Genomic DNA, 14,842 nt, shown 5'->3' with positions numbered 1-14,842 from the left:
ATTCCTTATTTGAGTCCAGTGGTTGACAAAAAATATGATAGCAGGAATTGAGCCACATGCGGAGTACTTAGCAGCTTCCTGGCATTGTCTGGTCTAGGTAACCTTTTGATATTTGTACAGGAGTCAGCCGTGGTTCTTCTGTAAGATGAATGATACAGGCACTGGTCGTTCAAATGTGACTTTTTACTGACCATCCCTCATTGCCCAAAGGGAAAAAAAAACAGTGTTTTTAGCCTGGGAAAAGCAGTGCATGTAGCCAAATCATTTTGTACAATTGTATATCTAGAAGGGACCACAACAAGGAAGTCACTGAAGTAATAGCCACAATAAAGTGATCACTGGAGATATATCAACTGAATTTTCTGATGAATCACTATACCACACAACAGCTTGTGCAGTCAAGTTGATAGGTGCTAAATGGTTTGTAACTACTGGACTGATGACTGCAGTAAGAGAACATCAAGTCACCATTGTGTCAGACACAGATGTGTCATGGAACATCATGACTTTCACAGACCAGTGTGAAGTGGCTCAGCATGGTAATCCAAAAATGAAATGCTTGGAAGTAAGACTGAGGCTGTATGATGAAATCATATTCTTGCTAAGAGAAGAAATTACTCCGAGAGCATAATGCAGCAACAAAAACAAAGATCTGGAGTTTCAGATCATTGAAGGCTTACAAAAACTGTTCAGTTCAGCTGGAGCAAATCTAAACCTTGGACTGATAACCCTCAATGTGCCAAAAGAACTTTACAATGTGTTGTAGCACACAATGCCATTGCCTGCAAAAAAAATGTAGATTCCACGAATGTTTATGCAGGTTTCTGATATACCTCAAAATAGGAGAACATTTAAGACCAATTCAATACCTCCTGCCCTCATGGTCAGACTGAAGGGCAAGATGGAAGAGTTGGAAAAGTACAGAATATAGAAGAAAATGTAGATGCTATAGAACAAATGAACAATATTGTCAAAGTGAAAAAAAATCTGGAAAGCTGGGAGCATGTATTAATCCAAATATTCTAAATGAAGCTCTTAGGCAAGCTGACTTTCCCAAGGCTATAATTTTGCCATAACTTGCAAAGGCATGCATTTTCATTGCCCATTTAGGGAAGGATAGTGCCTGGCAAGTGAAGCTGACTAAATGCAGGAACTTTCTAACTGCATTCTAGTTTCCCTTACAGAAGTACTGATGTTTGTGCCCGCTTTTTGGCATTTCCATGACTCCAGAGGAGTATTAATGGAGATGGCATGTGATAGTGATCTCCCCACAGTAGAATCTGTGTATAATAGATAATCTGAGAGTTCATGGCTGCCAAGACACTGAAACAAACCATTGCTGACCCTAATCAAATTCTAACATAAATTCAAGATGGAACTTGTCTGAATCTAAAAGTAAACTAGAAATTGCAGTAAAATGTGTCTGAAGTCCATCCATTTTACTGACAGTGAAGGATCTCTGTCTGAATTATGTTGGGGGAGAAAGTGAGAACTGAAGTAAATAGATGTAAAGACAGTGCAAAGATTTGGATTTGTTAACTACTTGTCAAAACTTTTGCCAAATATGTTTGTGAACCATTTATTGTCAATTGACAGCCAAGGACTTGCGATGATATTGGGGCGGTGGATAAGAATCAGGATTCACTAAAATGGAGCAATTAGTACTGGCAATGCTGGCCTAAAATGCTATGTTGTAAGTGATGAAGTCTCCCTGTGGTGTGACACCAGTGAGCCAGAACTTGGAGTACTCTAAAGCAACAAGAATAATCTGTTTCATCTCTGATTACATTCCCTAAAGTATGGAAATATTAAATCAAATAGAATGGTGCTACGCTCAGATCAAAAAAGGGTGCCGTGCCATTGTCTTTGAATATGAACATTTTCATGATACTTACTTGGAAGCGACCAAGTGGTCGTCGAGTCGATCAGAAGCCACTTCAAAGTGTTTTCCTTGAGCCACTACTATATGCACTAAAGCATCTTGACAGATTGTTACTCAACTTACAGAAACAACATCTGGACATGGCATAAGAGCAAAGGAAACAGATGTATGACATACTGTTGAGAACAACACTCATGATGAAGTAAACAGAGAATGCTGTGATAGAGCATGAAATCTCTCAGATCTGAGGATTGTTTTATGTCTCTCCATCTGATTGAATGATTTATATTGAGACCTTAATGCTAATCAAATATTGTGATACTTCAATTCATTGATGTGGTAGCTGAATCTGACTGGGTGTGCGTTTCTTTGGGTATCGTCCAGTAGTATTTTGGTACTGCAATTATTTTGTATCTGACTGCTAGAGATATCATCCTTTGTGTGAGCAATGACTTAAGGCACTAAATTTTTCAAAATTTTATCTGTTTTGTTATAACTCCTTTCTGCCATATCTGGTTGAATGCAGCTTTAGTGTTGAGGACAATCATTCTCATCTCTCCGTGTGCTTGTATCCACAGCACCTCAGTGGTCAGCTCTGCTGCCTCACAGTGCCAGGGTCCCAGGTTTGATTCCACCCTCTGGTGACTGTCTGTTTGTCTGTCTGTGTGCAGTTTGAACATTCTCCCCATGTCTGCATGGGTTTCCTCTGGATGCTCTGGTTTCCTCCCACAGTCCAAAGCTAGGTGGATTACCCATGGGAAATTCTTGGTTACGTGGATAGGGTAGAGGGGTGGGATGCTCTTGGGAGGGTTGCTGAGGACTTGATGGGCCGAATGGCCTGCTTCCACAATTTAGGGATTCTATGATTCTGTGTAGGTCCAAGCAGTGAAGAGGCCTGGAACTCTGTATTGAAAATTCCTTTCATCATTTTACTGCTGATAGAGAGGAGACAGACAGTGATAATTGACCATGTGATGTTTATCCTTTGTGGTCAAGACCTACTGAGCAATCATGTTAGAGAGATGTTAATGTCATAACTGTATTGAAACAGGTTGGCTCTTTTGTATAAGTGCTAGAGTTCTATAGGAATCTGCAGAGTTTGTCTTATGCATTTCTGGTGATATTTATATTAATTGCAACATCAAAATTCTAACCTCGAATCTGTAGTTGCAAGTGAATTTGTGAGTAATTTCAAAGATGTTACTTGTAGAAGTGACAAGGATGAATTTAAAATCCTGTACTTGAAAAATGCCAATAAAACAAAAGTAAAGTTGCTGTAGTCCTTGAAGAGCATAGCGCTGTTAACAAACTGGGATGGTTGATAATGGGTCACCACACCTCAGGTGAAAGCAGAGATAGAGACAGAGTGTCCTTTAGGTAATCCCTGCCACTGTGGAAATTGAACTCCCACTATAGGCATTACTCTGCATTGCAAACTAGCCATCCAGCCAACTGAACTAACCAATCCCTAGATTCCAGTATAAATTAATAATGGGATTTCCTGATAGCTGGTGAAAAGAAAGGCTTACGGTTGTATGGCACCTTTTCAATATCACCTAATGTTCCAAACGTCTTTATAGCTAATGCAATACTTCTGTAGTGTCGTCACTGGTGTGTAGAAAAAGATTAGCCAATGTGTGCACAGCAAGTTTTCGCAGCCAGCAATGTGATAATGGTCATAATTTTTGGCTGTGATGTTGTTCGAGAGTAACATATTGGCCAGGGTACTGAGGGAAGTTCCCAATTCATATCAGGGTAAGATAGTGTCTGTGTTTCACAACTCATTTGACAGACAGCATCTCTGCCAGTCCTGCACTCCCTCACCACTGTACTGGAGTGTCAACCTGAACTTTCAAGTTAAGGTCCTGGAATGGGACTCAGAGGGGAGTGGACTGCCACTGAGCCAGGTAACTCCAAATGATGATTTTTTGTTGTTCTATCTGAGGTTTGATAGCATTTATTTTCTATGACAATAAAAGTTTAAAGAGCTGAAATAAATTCATTGCTACCGAAGGTCCCAAGAGTCGATCAAATTCAGAGCTTGTATTTGACGACCTCATTAAAATTAATTTAAAAGCCTGAAATATATATTTCAATGCTCGTGCTTTTCATAAGTATTAAGTAATTTCTAATGTGTTACTTACAATTTAGCTATTTTGTTTGAATTTTGATAACGTGCAGATTTATTCTTGGCCAAATTGAAGGTAACATACATGTAACAGGTTGTCCTATTTAGAAAAATGTAACCATTCCAAAGGACTGAGCAAACACAACAAAGACAGTGACTTGGTTAATTATATTGCCCAAGTTAATTGTATATAATGTTTTGTAATAAAAGGTCTTAGTTCTGGAAATACATCAGTGCTGCAGACACTTGACCTTAGTTAATTTATAAAGCTTGGGTCAGCTGAATTTACCAGCAGAAATTTGTTGTTTTAGCAAACTTTCAATGGGAATAGGTTTACACTGCCGATCGTGTTAATGTTCAAATTCATCTTGCGGCTGATACACTAGCATTTAAGAGTTTGCCAGAGATGATGTGTTGCTTCTTGTTTTAGTAAAAGGGGGATTATAAGTAAATTTTATCAATAACAGTAGTATTGTCTAGAATGTTGATTTTCATCTAAGCATGCAAACACTCTGTATATCCATATTAAGTTTGCTGTACTACTATTTCAATATTTAGTGAATAGAGAAATGTTGTATAAGTACATTGTATTCAAATTATAGTGTGCACTTAATTTTCATGCTCTCAAATTAGAGTAGTAATATCAGCAAACAGTATCTGACACTAGATAATGAGATGAATTATGAAATTAAATACAGTTAAGAGCAACAAATACAGTGGAATTATAAATCATTTTGAATAAAGAGAACCATATATTTGTCTAGTATATTTGGGTCTACAGTACAATTAAAATCAATTGCATAAATAAACATACTGAAGTTTTTATACAGGACCTGCACCTTCCTATAATACTTTTAAAGTCTTCTACATTAAGTCCACTGCAAATCTAAGCCCACACATCAGTCAGATAAAGCAGCTTGTTTACATAATCACATAATTGTGAGAAATGCATTTTGTCTTCAGTTCCCCGGAGGGTTTATTTCTGAAAGTTTGCAAAGAACGTAATCTAATTGAATGTTGATATGTTTTCAGTTAAATGTGTATTTATGTTGCCCTTGTTATTCAGTTCAAAATATTTCAATTAATTCCAGCTGTATTAATTTTAGAGTAAGTTTGTGGTTAGTGACTTTCACGCATACATCTCTCTTCAAGCCAAGAATGTGGTATACACCCTGGCAATGTGGTGTACTGATGCTTAATAGCCACAAAGTGGTTTGCCTGGTCAGCTTACATTCTCTTTTGGCTCTACATTGCCTGACCCCTAACCACTCCTCTCCTGAATTTTGTCAAACCTTAGACCCACTCCACACTGAATTCAGCTCCTAGCTATTCCTGATTGCAAATTTGACTAGACATTGGCTCCATCCGTGATTTCTTGAATGCTGCTTGATATTTGAAACCCCCATTGTAGAATGTTCTGGAACTTAACTATTTAACTCTTCAATTCTTGTTATTCCTCTTTCTCAAGGTTCCCAGTCACTGAGCACTTGTTTCCAACTATCTGTTATGATCAGTCTTGTAAACTTTCTCTTTCATACTGTTCCCGAATCTTCTAGAACTAGCATTTCCTGGACCTTCTATTCCAGTATTTGCCTTAAATATTTTAAGATCAATTCATCCCAATTCTGACAGATGCCAGTACTGGTCTTGCAGCTTGTAATTATATGTGCTTTCCTTTTCAATCTCTGACCCAATGCTACACCTCTGCACTGAAATGCCACTAGATCCTGATTTCTCCCACTCCTGAAACAACCTACGACCCTAATCAATATTCCAAAGACCTTCCTTTCAAGAGTTGTGACTTCTTTGTGATATTTACCCAGCCACCAGTGTTGATATTGCCGAAGTTATATCTCAGACAATGGTACTTGCCTATATGGGCATATACTGTGATGCTGTCAGTGCTGGCACACTTAAACTCTACCCCTATCGCATCCTTAAAGAGGAGATGCGGAGTATTGGTTAATGTAAGATGATAATCTGTAATGTAAGATAGTTTCCTGGTCCTCAGATGCTGCCTGAACTGCTGTGCTTTTCCAGCACCACTCTAAGCCAGAATCTGGTTTCCAGCATCTGCAGTCATTGCTTTTACCTAGTATTGTGTTAACAAAGGCATAGATTTCTTGTGGCCCAAAGCCACCGGTCTCCCAATATTGTTTCAAAGCTGTATGACCCTTTGCTATTACAAATAATCCTCCACATATTTTAGTTCGAACTACTGTTACCTGTTGTCTGCTATTTTCAAGTCTTTTGTGATTTGAAAAGATACGGGAAAAGAACCGAACTAATAATTAAGGCCACTTATTTACGGTTTACATGCAAAATGAAAAGGCATTGAATTTGAACTTTATGGAGTTATAAAATCCAAGCATAATACTATCTCAATTAGTGTGTAATTTATATTAACCTCAATCATTGTGAGCAATTCTCCAGGTGATAAACACAGATCAGTTTAGGATATCGGGTCGGTGGACCAGTTGGACCAAAGGGTTTGTTTCCGTGCTGCTTTTACTTTTATATTTTGTAATATGATGCTTATCATCATCTATTTGAATAATAATGAATGCATATACAAGAGCAGATGTGAGGCAAAGATATATGTAAGGAATATGCCATTGATTAGTATAAATTTCTTGATGTAACTGGGATTGGCAAGCTATCACATCTATTTATGCAGTGAACTTAGTAAGGGAGAATAAATTTCTTCTAAGCATGAACATCATCTTTGGTTGTCTGCATGTTCATTTATTTACACATTGGGGTACTTGTTTAAGACCAATTATCTGCTTGGAAACAAGTGTTTAGGATACAAGTTAGTTGAATGCCAAAGTGTCTTAGATTACCTATCTCACTGAAATTCCAGTGTAAACAAGCACTGAAAGTTGGAACTTGCTTGACTGTGAGTTGTCGCAGTAAGGGACAGAAATTTGTAAAATGATACTTTGACTCACAATGGTTGGTTCACAATGCTGCACCAATGCCAAGGTTAGTAGGATAGATTAAATCTCAGTTTGCAGCTGGAACTAATAAAATTTACTCAAGTTCCTTGCTCTTTATATGAATTCATGATTTGTAGGTTCTTTGCAATCCTGATTTGTGTAGTATAGTATTTAACTTGGACAGTTAAAGTTATGATTGAAAATTCTTGTACCTTTAAAAGAGACTTGCAGCAGTATTATGTTCAGTGCCTTACAACAAAAACAATAGAGTTGTCAGGTCTTCAATTTTGGATGAAACTGTTCAGAATTCCCAATATTAACATCCTAAGTCATGTGTTTTTGCTGCATTTTATTTGTCACTGAGGGGAATGGGCTACCTATGACCTGGACTGATGACACTATTGTACAATATCCTGAGAGGTGGAGCGCAAATCCAGTGCAGCCCATTATTCAAGTAGGGCCATGGCAGAGAAAATTATTGATCTCTGGAAGATGTGCTTCTGCTGCTTGGACTGGTCTGGTGAGACCCGACAATATAAACTGGACTAGGTTATGCCATATCATCCCAGCATGCTGCGTTTTGCAGTATTTGAACAGGCAACAAGATGATGTGATTGGTGCTGAAGAACTAGGAGAGAGGGAGCAGTCTTGGGAGGAGGTGAGGTGAAGACATAGAGCAGAGAAATTTCACCTTGTGCATGATAGAGTAGCAGAGTTGTGTATTATAAGCCAACCAGGACTTAATTGATATCGCATTCTACTAGATGAGAGCTAAGCATAATGATCACTCATTTCCTCTAAAATTATGTTGCTCAACATGCAAGCAGTTTGTTTGAAATCTGAAGGTAAAATGCAGTTTCTGTTTGGTTTCTATTTGTTTTTAATGTTTGCAAATAAATGATCATTTTTGCATTGCTTGAAGTCTCACCAGTATATAATGGTCCCTGACAGAACTATGATAAGGCATGGGTCTACAGTGGACTTTGGGGTGACTTAGGGTGATAAAGTGCATTGTGGCTAAGGACAAGTGAGCTTTGGTGCCTAGTGGTTAAACAGCAATTGGGTAAGGGAATAGAATTTGTGTGAGCCATGCTATCTAAATGCTATAAGCAGTATGGATTTCTGGTTGCTATGCTACTATACTGCTAATGAAGGACAATTCTGGACAGCCTACACTTGACCGTGGATATGGCCGGGATTCCAAGATAGCAACAGCATCAAGGATGACAATCTATTTCAGTCATGATATGAAGATGCCGGTGTTGGTCTGTGGTGTACAAAGTTAAAAATCACACAACCCCAGGTTATAATCCAACAGGTTTAATTGGAAGCATTAGCTTGTGGAGTGCTGCTCCTTCACCACCTGATGAAGGAGCAGTGCTCCGAAAGCTAGCGCTTCCAATTAAACCTGTTGGATTATAACCTGGGGTTGTGTGATTTTTAAATCTATTTCAGGCTATTTGGGCAATGGTGATTTCTTCCATCTACAGTGGCTGTAAAATTCAGCTAGCACTGAATGAGAGCGGTAAGTAATGAAGTGAGTTTGGGATGATGACATGTGAAAATTTGCTAAGCATTGTGGAGAGAAATCCTCTATGAAACTCAATGAAAATAACATTTTGCTAAAATATCGTAAAATTCAGTTCCAGCTAATACTGCATTCATGAAAAAAAAACTATTGTAGCTTCTTTGGAGAAAGGCTTTACATACAAAAACCATCTTTTTGACAAAGCTTTTGATCATGTGGCTTAATATCTCATCAGGATCTCAGTTTCAAAATGAGAACATCCAGCGAAACTCCAATATTTTACGACATTTCAAGTGATACAGAAATGCAAGGTTTTTTTCACCATAAACCTATACAGTAATTCTTTTAAGTGCCTGTTCCTTGCAGTGAATTCAGCTGTACCATGCAAGCAGTACAACTAATGATAGATCTCCATCTTTAGTGATATCAGAATAGGAGTTTCAACTAACTCAATGCTTGACCGTAATTTGTTGATTTCCAACCTATATATGTACTGACTGTATTCTTCTGTTATTAGTCAAGTATAGGGTTCTACTTCTGGAAATCCTAAGTCCTAGAATTAAAATAAAACTCTATTTGGAATCCTGTTCCAAAATATGCAACATTCAAAAAACTAAAATGATGCATTTGAAATTAAAATATATTCAACTTGTCAAGTTCCTTCAAGATGCATTTTAATTTTTGATTGACTTTGACAGCATTGTCATATTGAATAGGAACTTGAATCAGTGCAGAGTAATTATAATTTTCATCTGTTTTAAATAAAACTTCTCTCCAAAGAATTGTTAATGAGAAGCTAAAGAAGCGGTACAAATAATTGTTTCTGTACTTTTGGCAATGATTTCTGCAGGAAACATTTTGAATCAAAGTTGAGAGTTGGTATGGAGTGATATGCTTTCACGGATTTTGACCTTCAAGAGCATTACTAGTGGCAAAAGCAGTTTTTCCGCATCTAATCCCCCTTTTTAAAGGTGATCTGTTCATCTGGAGGACAGCTGTGCCCAGCTTTATCTCTGAACTGTTCATCCTGGGGGACACATTCCCATCATCTATTTTCCATACCATGTAATTAATGCACCAACTTGCCAATTTAGTGAAATCACATTTTGGATAGGAACAAATTTGTGCTGCTATTACTCAGAGTTTGGTTCAGACTACACAATTCCATTTTCTACTTGTGCATTTAACAACAGGAAAAGAGATGTTTGAGTCTCGTATCAAGACCTGTGTAATCTGTACTTGTCATGGGAAGATGAGTTAATTTGTAAATCCTTAATAATTGTATCTACTTTTTTTGCTTCTTCAAACACGTCAGAAAGAGGAAAAAAAAGTGCACGCGTGTTCTCAAATTTTAAAGTGAGGATCTCCCCCAGGGTCCAGAAATATGTTCAGATTAGTCAGAATTTCAGCTTGTTTTTCAAACCCTTGAGTGATCCTCCAAGTGTAAAGGGCACAAAGCAGTTTGGGTCAAACATTCGGTGCTAGATTTACTCCAATCAAGCAACAGGATGAACTCAAGACGGACGCTTCCCTTCCAGCACGAGTTTAACCTGGCAAAAGTTTTACACCGATTGTCAGTCAGCACTCCCTGTGCTGTGGTTACCTGCTAGCAGACCACCCAGGTGTGAAATTTTTCTTCAGCTTCAGAGACATTCAACTTTGTAATCCTATGAGCAGCCTTGTTCTGAAGGGATCAACTAGAAAGTGAAATGCATCCTTTTAGAACCATTTATGTTCATGGTAGGGAAATATGATTCAGCATGTGGAATTCAGAATCAGAAATTACTCACTGAGATTGCAGTCAGACCATTGTTTTTGGGCTGTAGAAAATCCAGGTTTCATTATCAATTTATTTTAAATGCAGGACCAGCCTGATCTGAGGACTCATTGCTTCACAGTTGGCATGAAGTTAGAGGCAGTAGATCCAAGGGAGCCCTTTTCTATCTGTCCTGCCACAGTAACTAAGGTGAGTACAAAAAAACTCCATAGTCAGACAGATTAAACTATCCTGTGGAAATGCATTTGAGAACAAAAATATTTGATACGTTACTATTCAAGTTATTATTCAGATATACTCATGTTCAAAGTTCCGAAAGCCATTTTGGGAAATATTTTATATTTGCTGCAAAACATTAGCAAAAGAGGTACATCTAACTTCTGGAGTCAGCCTTTTTTTAAATAATTAGGCGTTTTTATTTAAAAATAAAATAAATAGTAAGGTTCCCTTTAATTATAATTGATACCTGCATTAATTTTCTATACTTTAATGGGTTATTGAAGCTGTGTTAAATGTATGTTAGTGTGTAAGAAAATTACAAGTGATTATTTCTGAAAACTTTAATCAATTTTGAGCACATTAATACAATGTCAAATAAAACATTAGATGTATGTGATGTTCTTATTCTTATAGGTTTTTAATGACCAGTATTTTATGATCACAATTGATGATTTGAGGCCAGATGCTCGTGAAAACTCTGTGCTTTGCCATGCTGATTCACCAGGAATCCTTCCTGTTCAGTGGTGCCTTAAAAATGGTGTCCATCTCACTCCACCCAAGGGTTTGTATCTGTTTGAAATATAAAGAAACAAAATTCAGTTTTTTGGACAAGAAAGAATTAATTTTTTTACTTTGAAAAAGATTCTAAGTATCATTTTCATTTCACTTTAAATTTTGTAGTGATTCAACATTGTGCATGCCTGCCTGTCGCATAGCAACAGTAATGAAAGCTGGGCTACAGACTTCTGTGGAAGTTTGATAACTTATGAATTTATAATTTTCTTGAGTCAGTTGTATTATAATAATTTACGTTATGTGCTGATATCACATTTTAACCTAAATTTAAAATCTTACAATTGGGAACATTTTCCTCTACAAGTTTCAGAATTATGAAACATATTTATGAAATCATGAAAAGCATTCATTATGTATTATTCTTAACTCAAAGAAGATAGACAAATGACACTCCCTTTACTGACACTTACCTGCTAACAGGTCACCCAGGGTTATTAGTTTGAAATTTTCCTTAACTTTAGAGACATATAACTTTGTCATCCTATGAACAGCCTTGTTTGGAAGGACCAACTAGAAATTTGAATGCATCCTTTTACAACCATTTACGTTCATGGCAGGAAAATGGCACTCAGCATGTGGAATTCAGAATAAGAAATTACTCACTGAGAGTGCAGTCAGACAATTGTTTTGCATATGACATTGTATGAAGTGTGCATATGATTTTCAAAATGAGGTACTAAGTACAAAAATGAAGTTTAATAATTTATTGAACCATTGAACTGCAACTTATCGGAAACAAACTTGGATTAACATATAACTCATTTTTAAATAGTGAAGAACCATTTTTGATGTAGGATTGTTCAGTGTCTATCAGAAAGCATAAAGTTTTTGCGTGGTTCATTTGTCTGATCTCACGGTGAAGTTCTTCTAAACTGACCAAAGTTTATATCAGACTTGTGAATTTCTTGCTTACTACCTTGCACATGGTTGCAATCAGAAACTAAATGGGTAATTTCACAAACTTAGCTTTATAGAACATGAAACAGTACAGCATGGTACAGGCCCTTTGGCCCACGATATTCTGCCGAGCATTTATCTTAATCTAAGATCAACCTAAGCCACCCCACCCCTCAACTTACTTGTGATTGTCCAGCAGTCGCTTAAATGTCCCTGATGTCTCTAACTGTACTACCACTGCTGGCAGTACATTCCATACACTCATCACTCTCTGCATAAAAAACCTACCTCTGATATCTCCACTGTACTTTCCTCCCGTCACCTTATAATTATGTACCCTCGTGACAGCCATTTCTGCCCTGGGAAAAAGTCTCTAGCTATCTATCTATGCCTCTCATTACCTTGTACACCTCCATCAAGTCTCTTCCTTCTACTCTCCAGTCAACATCTCAAAACACCATACGCCTTTGTAACAACCCTATGAACGTGGGTGGCAATTTTTGAGGGATTATGTACATCAACCCCAAGATCCCACTATTCCTCCACACTGCGAAGAATCCTGTCTTTACCCTATGTTCAGCATTAAAATTCAACCTTCCATAATGAATCACTTTACATTTACCCAACTTGAACTCCATAGCTGACATAATTCTGAAGTTTAGGGCGGAACTTTTAATTAAAATAAAAGCATAGGATTAAGTCAATGGTGAGTTAAAGTCTTAAAGATCAGAGTCCTAGCCCATGCCTGCTTCCAACCTGCCCGCTTCCAGCTTTAGCTGTGGTGGGGAGTTGGGCAAGTACAACCAGATGAGTTGACACTTTAGTTAGTACGAGTATGAGCCTTGTAGTTCAATTCTTCCAACTTGAAGCATGATGAACATGTTTCTGAGCATGTGAAACCTGGTAATTATATCCAGGCAAAACAATGGCAGACCTTGGAACTGGTGATATCTGCATGAATGAATCCGGTCAGAATCACCAGCCACTTTTGCCAACAGCCTTCCCTTTGAGGTCTTCAATTTCAATATCACCACCCCCGCTCTCCAATGTAGATCCAGCAAAGCCCATAACTTCGTCACCCTTGGAGGGGATCTACGTGATCCTGCAACCCTCATCGCCTGATCCCCAGTTAAGCTTCTCAATCCGGCAAGCTTCAGTTGGAAATCAACTAGTGAGGTCCTGAGCATGCTGTGGAGTTACACATTCAGATGAGCCTAGCTTCTGCCACTGAGGAAACTGGCATGCATTTTTCTAGATAAGTCAGGTACCAAGAAACTGACAAGAACCCAAAAGACAATCCTTCCACACTGTCACAGCTTTCTTCCTTACTCTTTTTTTTATTTTGGGATTTGGACTTCACCAGTAAGCTGAACATTTTTTGCCCTTTATTACCTTTGCTATGCCATTCCAATGGTAGTTAAGAGTTAACCACTTTGGTATGATTCTGGAGTCAAGAATAAGACAGATCAGATGATAATGACAGTTTTCCTTTCTTAAAGAACCTTATTGAATGAAATAAGTTCCCACAACAATTGATAGTTGCCATTGCTGAGGCTGGAGTATTCCGCATTTATGAATTGAATTTAAATTATGGCCTGCTGGCATGGTGAGATGTAAACATTAGCCTGGGCCCTCAATTACTAATGCAGTAACATTGCTCTATGGCGGCACGGTGGTAATCTGGGTTAAATGGTAATTGCCCAATATTGCTGACTACCCTGAGTCTACTATTAATAAAGGGCATAGAAAGGTATCGGAAGAGTGCTGTAAAGTTTGCTCTGACATTAGTGAACGAAATCAGGGAAAAAAAGGAAAATAAAAATGTGGTGGGTCTTTTTAGCTCATATTTTGTCTTGTAATATTGCAGGATATCCTGGTTTAGACTTTGACTGGGCTGATTATCTTAAACAGTGTGGGGCAGAGACACTTTCTCAGTACTGCTTCAGAAATGTAAGTTGCACTTTCATATCTAATGCTGTTTGGTAAACCTTTCACTTGAGAAAATTTCATTGCTTCAGGCATATGGTCATGGAAATATTTATGTAACTGAGATTAATCTCATCAAATATTTTTGACTAAAGTAGATATTATGTAAATATAATCTTGTAGGCTTCTTTTTGCCAAATTAGTGCTAAAATTGTTCTATGAGTTCTTGAATTTAAACTACAGGCAACATGCAGGTAACAGTATGAGTTTGAGACATGCTACTGAAAGCTTTCAACTTGCACTAATTGAGACAATTACAGGAATATCAAATTTTAAACAACCATAGCAATTTACACGACAAGAGTAAAGGGGGCTCATTAGCTGGCAAATTGACTCTAATCAGTTGAGACCTTGCCATTAAGACAACTGGGAATTATAGGTTCCTCAATCTCCTAAATAATTCAAACAAAAAGGTGCAAGACTTGAGCATACTCCTTTTATTTGCAGAGGATACGTCCTGGCAAAGGAATGTATCTCACCTCAAACAAGTATAAATGGACCATATTATAAGTTCAGCTGATTACACTGCCAACCAATTTCACGTAGCTACTAGTGCCCTAAGGATTGTTCAGCAAGTGTTACCCAATCATGGAATCACATCTAACAACAGTCAATTTTTGGTCAAGTATGATCTACACTTTGGAACATGCTATTTGACTTAAATGCTGGAGGAACAAGGAATCACACTAGCAATAAAATTAACACATGATGTTGGTCAAATATCTGGCAGGCAGAACATGTTTTTAGGCTGATGGTAGTATCCTGTTTAAAGGAAAATACCACTTGAGTAGCAATTGTATGCGGCACTGTGAAACTGCTTGCTTAACCTGTTTGTTTTTGGGATACTTCGCCATTTGAGTATAATTTTGAGAGAAAGTGGGCAACATTCAGGTCTGAAAGTGGTAGCATT

At 37.7% G+C, this 14,842-nt stretch overlaps 1 protein-coding gene across 2 annotated transcripts in view; it reads left to right on the top strand.

Moving 5' to 3' along the window:
• sfmbt2 (Scm like with four mbt domains 2) overlaps positions 1–14,842 on the top strand; it is a 214,939-nt gene that overhangs the window by 131,815 nt on the left and 68,282 nt on the right. For both annotated transcript variants that reach the window (XM_060842636.1, XM_060842635.1), the window contains 3 exons: positions 10,342–10,443; positions 10,888–11,035; positions 13,814–13,896. In XM_060842636.1, coding sequence (XP_060698619.1) covers positions 10,342–10,443; positions 10,888–11,035; positions 13,814–13,896 — 333 coding nt within the window. The remainder of the gene's footprint in view (positions 1–10,341; positions 10,444–10,887; positions 11,036–13,813; positions 13,897–14,842) is intronic.

This window comes from Hemiscyllium ocellatum, chromosome 23 (assembly GCF_020745735.1).
Source record: "Hemiscyllium ocellatum isolate sHemOce1 chromosome 23, sHemOce1.pat.X.cur, whole genome shotgun sequence".
In the NCBI taxonomy this organism is placed as follows: Eukaryota; Metazoa; Chordata; class Chondrichthyes; order Orectolobiformes; family Hemiscylliidae; genus Hemiscyllium; species Hemiscyllium ocellatum.
This window is presented reverse-complemented; position numbering and strand designations above follow the sequence as displayed.